The 6772-nt window shown below is 42.1% G+C and overlaps 1 protein-coding gene across 1 annotated transcript; it reads right to left on the bottom strand.

Annotated features, from left to right (window-relative positions):
* LOC311129191 (uncharacterized protein) lies at window positions 1-3725 on the bottom strand (the record flags this gene model as incomplete). Its single annotated transcript, XM_084161503.1, has 2 exons — window positions 1-1569; window positions 3560-3725. 2 exons carry the CDS (start codon window positions 3723-3725, stop codon window positions 194-196), a joined length of 1542 nt encoding a protein of 513 aa, XP_084017629.1. The 3' UTR covers window positions 1-193.
* Window positions 3726-6772: the final 3047 nt, after the last annotated feature.

Below are 6772 nucleotides of genomic sequence, written 5' to 3'. Positions count from 1 at the left end.
ACATTCATTACCTACAATACATCTCTGCACTTAACAAAATAGTGCCATCTGCGCTGCTATTTTAGTCATCAGTTGATATGACTCATTGACTTATTCCAGCTATCTATGAGCATGTACTCAGAGTATTGTCCACATCCTGCCTTTTTATTCTCATCTTGTGACTAAATAGATCTTTGTCCTAATTTTCTTTCTTTCATGTTTCATCCTGTTTTCCTCCTTTGTGGATGTTTTTCACATGGATCAGTAAGTTAGACTTTTGAGTGAAGCTTTTCCCACAGTCACCACAGATAAATGATTTATCTCCTGTGTGAGTAAGTGAATGCTTCTTTAGGGACCCCTTCTGATTGAAGCTTTTCCCACAGTCTCCACAGATAAATGGTTTCTCTCCTGTGTGAGTCCGTTTATGGTTCCTTAGGTTCCCCTTCTGAGTGAAGCTTTTCCCACAGTCACCACAGATAAATGGTTTCTCTCCTGTGTGAGTCCGTTTATGGTTCCTTAGGTTCCCCTTCTGATTGAAGCTTTTCCCACAGTCACCACAGCTAAATGGTTTCTCTCCTGTGTGAGTCAGTTTATGGTTCCTTAGGTTCCCCTTCTGATTGAAGCTTTTCCCACAGTCACCACAGATAAATGGTTTCTCTCCTGTGTGAGTCCGTTTATGGTTCCTTAGGTTCCCCTTCTGATTGAAGCTTTTCCCACAGTCTCCACAGCTAAATGGTTTCTCTCCTGTGTGAGTCAGTTTATGGTTCCTTAGGTTCCCCTTCTGATTGAAGCTTTTCCCACAGTCACCACAGCTAAATGGTTTCTCTCCCACTCCTGTGTGAATCCTCATGTGCTTGGACAGATCCCCTTTGAGTTTGAAGGTCTTGCCACAAACAGGGCAGGTGCAGGGTTTGCCACTGTGACAGAGGCGGACATGGGCCTTTAGTTTACAGGTGGAGTTGCAGCTTTTTCTGCAGAAGCGGCATTCGCAGAGTCTCTTCTTGTAGAGAGTCACATGCCTCTGCAGGTCAGCTTTCAGAGTAAACATTTCGCCACAGTCACGGCAGCGGTGAGGTTTTCTAGACGTGGTACTGGGTTTGGAACAGTGTTCCTCCATTGATGGGTTTGGATTCAATGATGGGCTGGGATCCAATGGTGGGCTGCTGTCAAGTCCTACTGGGTCACTGCTTACAGCTGAGCTGTGGCTGGAGGCATTGTTTTGATTATCTGGAGGGTGACAGGGAATGTAGAGACCCTTAAGGTGGGTCACAGTAACAAAAGGTGTGAGATCCACTTGTTTAGGGTCCCTCTCTCTGTTCTCCACAGTCTGGGTTTGGGGAAGAGTCAAGGGCTGAAGTGGGTCCTCCTGATCACATTCACTTTTCATACAGGAAGGAGTGAATTTGATATCAGCCTCCAGCCCTTGAAGCTGCTCTTCTTCCTGAGTGGTCCTGAGTTCCTCCTGTTCCTCTTTAATCTGTGGAAGCTCTGGGTTCTCCTGCCCCAGACTGGGGCTCCACTCCTGCTCACAGTGCTGCTGATCAGGGAGAACCTCCTCTTCAGAGACAGCGAGAGAGAGCTGCAGGGAGTCTGGAGGAAAGGAGAGAGGAGCAGAGGTTATCTATACAGCTTTAAGACATCAGGGTTGGGGTTAGCCTCTCCTGATTCCGAGTGTAGACTTAAATCAGAATGTTCAATAAACTTAATTTGACCTTACTCTACCTGTTGTCCGCTGATTTAGTCTGAATGCCATTGGAAATTTGAGACAAAATATCCACAGGAAAGTATTACTGTATTTTAGTTTTTTGACTTTAGTGCAATAGTCACAAGTACAGTATGTGTTGAATGTTCACAACTCTGAGTACAAAACAGATAATCAAAAAGGCAGTTGTTTCAAAACTCTAAGCACATTTTCAATTGACTAAGTACAACACAAAATTATACAATCACTTTTTCAACAAATTTAGCGTTTAATCTAGAACTTTACCAACTGAGCCACACAGGACCGTTTTCACAATGCAATGCTCACATTACTTTTGATATGATTGTCATCTCATTCATCAAAACACATTTTACTATTAGGCATACTTAAATCGCCTGCTCTTAATTGATAATCACTTAACTGTTTGGTAAAGTTACCCATTGCATCTGTTTTGGAACCGGCTGCCTCCAGGGTGGGAGCCAGGTGACCTGCTCTCACGGATGGCGAAGTCGACTCAAAACTAAATGGTTATGTAGGTTAAGCAGGTGGAGTAATGAGTAGGAACCCATGTTATCACATGCAAACGTGATTGCTTTGGATTTAAACACTGTTGGACTTCCCAATGACCGTCGGGCTTCCCAATGAAAACTAGTCTGAACATATATTTCATGGAAAAGAGATGTTGTTTCTTTAGGATGCAACATTCTACCTTGTTGACATCATGACCAAGTGGCGCAGATTTCTGTTCGATTTGACAAGGGCGCTCCTCCCTCACCGTTTTTGCCCGTTCATATCATAGGCCATAGCACGGTGCCCCACGGCTCAGGTTATTAGAACTCCCTCATTTTTCACCAAGCGCAAACCCCTACCATCGGGGCAACCTGGGCCAGACAAACGAGGGGATTCTATTAAGCTGGCCCGTGCTCCCAAGTAGCGTAGTTTGCACCGGGTTTACATTTCTGGACAAAGGCGAAGTCGGCTCAAAACAAAAGTGAAGTAGGATTCGGTGTTTTCACATGCAACAAAAAAAACTGCTTTGGATAAAAACGCTGCATTCCCAATGAAAACTAGTTTGAAAATGCAAACATTTATTTTATGAAATAGAGATGTATGTTTCTGAACAATGCACCAGTCTGCCTTGACAACATGACCGAGCAGCGCAGATACTGTTTGATTTGAGAAGGGCGCTCCTCCCTCACCGCTTTTTCACGCAGTTCACTCCTCCCACCTGAGCAACCCAGGACAGATAATCGAATCCCTTCATTGCTTAAAGCTACACCCACCAAACAAACCTCAGTCTGTTCAAGAACATTGAAGGTTTTGGGGAAACGTGTCATTCAGTACAAACTGTTCAAACGCATCAAACATTACATCGAACTGAACACCCCAGCGTTTTGAAAAGTCGGTTTAATAATATTTTCTTGTGGATATTTTGTGTAAAATTTCAAAACGAGTCATAAGGACCAACCGCAGACAACCGGTAGAGTTCAAATTAACAGTACATTTTATTCAACATTCTGGCTTGTAGAGCTCGTAACTATAGGATAGTCTCAGACTGTCATCAGCGAGGTAACAAAGTCGGATGTATAAGGCAAGGTTGGGGTCAATTAGAATTTAAGTAAGTCAATTCATGAAGTGAACGAGAATTCTAATTCAATTATTTAAATAGAAGATTTTTTCAATCCCAATAAACTTAAGATAATACGTTTTTCCATTTTTAATTCTATATTCAAATCACCTTGTTTTCGTGACAATGTTTTCATTCATGTACGGTATAGTTAATAAAACATCTTGAAATGGTGAACACTGAAAGCCTAAACAGTTTATTTATGGTGTTGAATTGTAGCTATCTAACTAGCAGTACATCTACATACAAACCTATTCTACATAGTTGTATCTCCGGTGTGATCCTCAGCAACCTCCGAAGCCGATCATTCTCCTCCTGGTACTCCACTACCGTTTGCTCAACTGCCCCAAAAACCTCCAGAGCAGCTGCCGTTAAACGCTCATTTAAAAACACACGAAACGACTGTAGTTTAGACATGTTTCAGTGTACTGAGAGTTGGGTATTCAGCTAGTATGGCTTCAGTCCACGAGGAAAGAATGGTGGTGGTCCTCTTCTTCTTTGATGAGGTTTAACGGCGGTTGGCATCCAATAAATGTTGCATTACCGCCACCTACTAGACTGGAGTATATCTCCCTTATACTTTGCTTTAAAAAATATATATATATATATATAATAATAATACAACAAATACCCTACCATCTAACACTACACTCACAAAAACAATAATAAATACCATACTCCACTATTTAAATCAATTTAGTCCTACTTCAGGCCAACAGCCTGAAAGGATGGGACACCACCACTTAACACACCCTGTAACTCTCCTCTCTGCAGCTGCCACCACAACCTCTATTTTCTGCGACTTACGTTCCATCCCTGCCGTACAGTTGATAACCATTGCTATAAATGCCAAAAATCCAATCTTACTGAAACATATCACTTGTTGGTTTATCCCTCTGTACTAGTACAGATCTACTACCCACACCACTCCTCTCAGGATCCCTCCCCCTTGACCCATCTTCCTCTACTTTCTTCACTGCCTCAGCATATGACAACTTTTGCACTACTCTAACCCTGGAAACCTCAACCTGCCTCTCTTGCCCGGGACCTTTCTGATCCCCAGCCCCATGGGCACCCCTACAATTAACACATACCACTACTTTCCCCAATGCGACACATTCCTTTGTCTCATGCCCTTCTGCACACTTCTCACACCCAGGAACCTCCCTCCTACACACTGCTGACACAAGCCCATAAGCTTGACGTGTAACAACGATTCGGCACAAAAGTTCGTACAGGATAACTTATATATCCTAACATCACTTTGTCGGGCAAAGACTCAACATCAATACTCAAAATAACAGACAATGATTCTTCTGTTTCTCCACTCATGCCACCCTGTCTGCGTCGCACCAAACACCGGGAATCTTCCCCTTCAGTTGGTCAGCTAAGAATGGTGGTCACAAACAAGCTCCAAGTTTTCCTTCCATATTGTCTTTTTTTTTTTTTTTTTTTTTTTTGTAGAAGCGGGTGACAAGCCCATAAACACACAGCAGTGCCCCCATGTGGATGGGGTTTTTACTACACGCTACAGATGAAAACAGAGAATTACATATTGGGAAACACGAAACATTTGATTTAGCAGACGCTCTTATCCAGAGAGATTTACAGGAGCAATTAGAGTTAAGTGCCTTGCTCAAGGGCACAACAGTTATATTAAATAATAGAGTGATCTAGGATGATAATTTATTGCATGAATTTAATTGAAAGACCCGCAACAGCTTGGGACTGTTGGGACAGCATGCACTAAACCGAAGAACGCAGTTATCAAAATAAATTATAAAGATTGAAAGGGGGCTGAAAAAACACTGTAATGCACTTAAAACAGAGTTTGCACATGTACAAAATGCACTTATCAGGAGTCGACTGTAGATCATTACTTGAGCAGCATTAGGACAAAATGGATGATAAATACTCTCGAACAAATGGAAGGAGATGTTTTCTGGAAAGCATATATTTTCAATGTCTCTGACTATAACATCATTTGAATCAAATCAACTTTATTACATAGAACGTTTAAAAATATATATTAATAATTTTTCTGAAATCCGCAGCTGGGTTGTCTGGTTGTATAAAGCATAGGTCTGTTAATGTAGTGGGACAGGTGTGTGTATGTGACGCTAACTTTGAGTGTCAACAGACTTCAGTCCTGTTTCCATGACTTATGTACCAGGCTTATCATCCACAGAGGTGTAAAGAGCTAAAACAGAACAAGGACAACACAATGATGAAGTGTGTCACAACAGAAAATTATGATGCGTATCACAACAGAAAAGTCAGTAGTAATGTGAGTGCTGCAATAACTAACCCACGTCATTACAGAATTACATTACATTCATCCATGGATATTTCAGTTTCTTCAAAGGTAGTATTCATTCCAAGGCTCCATGCATTCTGATTGGAACAGTGAAGTGCTGCCACCTAGCGACTGATATGTGTAATTGGTATCAGTTCTCAGAGAGAGAGAGGATTGAAAAGAGAAGACACTCTTCTACTCTCCGTCACCACCACTTGGGTCGTTTGTTTAGTTGCGAGTAAAGTATTGATGACAATATGTTGCCAGACAGTCTCACAACAGGACAAAGTAGCACAGCAGAGAGATAGTCACAACAGTGCCCTCTCAGCATTCACTTGTACACTCTCCTGTTTCTCTCTCCTACATCTCCTAGTATCCTGTTGAGTGAAATGGACATCAGTGTTCTGTTAACAGTATAGCTTCCTCCACTGTCCGTATATCGGGCTCGAACAAGTGATCCTCTGCTCGCAAACACACGTGACCTAACTCCTTGACAATGTACCAACTTGTTGAGCTATGGAGAAATATCTAATATCTAATCTTGATAGCTCCAGCGGTGACATTTCAAGCTTGCTGTGGAGTGAGTTTACGGTACATTTTTAACTCTGTTCCACTCACCCTTTCTAAACTCGCTACACACAGGGAGGGATAGAGATTAGAAATACAATTCCCATTCTCACTTCTCATGTTGTTGTAGCCTACTGAAAGGATCCTTGTTAGTGTAATAGATCCACTTCACTGGCCAGCTAGCCGATCTCCTTTTGCTATAGTAGGATGTCATGCAGACACCTCTTAAGCAGAGGGACACTGAGGAGCAAACATGGGTTTAGTTTGATCTATTCAACATTCATTAGTCTAGAAGTCTGTATGTATAGAATGAAAAGATGTCCTCCTTTGGGGAGCATTTAAGCAGATATATCATCTACACCTCTTTCTATTGTAGTAGATCAATGCATACAGTTAAAGTCCCACTCCTCCACATTGGGATAAATCTGGATAACACACACCTGTTTACTTTGATCCTCCTGGTGTTGTGAACCTAATCCTGATTTACAGTCACCTCTGACCCCACAGTACACACCATCTATTCTATAACATCCCCTTATGGTCAGTCCAGTCCAAGACAGGTCAGTCATGTCTGGTTCAGTTTAGCATGGTCCTGTGTAGC

Source organism: Coregonus lavaretus (genome assembly GCF_964263955.1).
Source record: "Coregonus lavaretus genome assembly, chromosome: 5".
NCBI classification, from domain to species: domain Eukaryota; kingdom Metazoa; phylum Chordata; class Actinopteri; order Salmoniformes; family Salmonidae; genus Coregonus; species Coregonus lavaretus.
The sequence above is the reverse complement of the archived record's forward strand: the minus strand, read 5'-3'. Positions and strand labels throughout refer to the sequence as shown.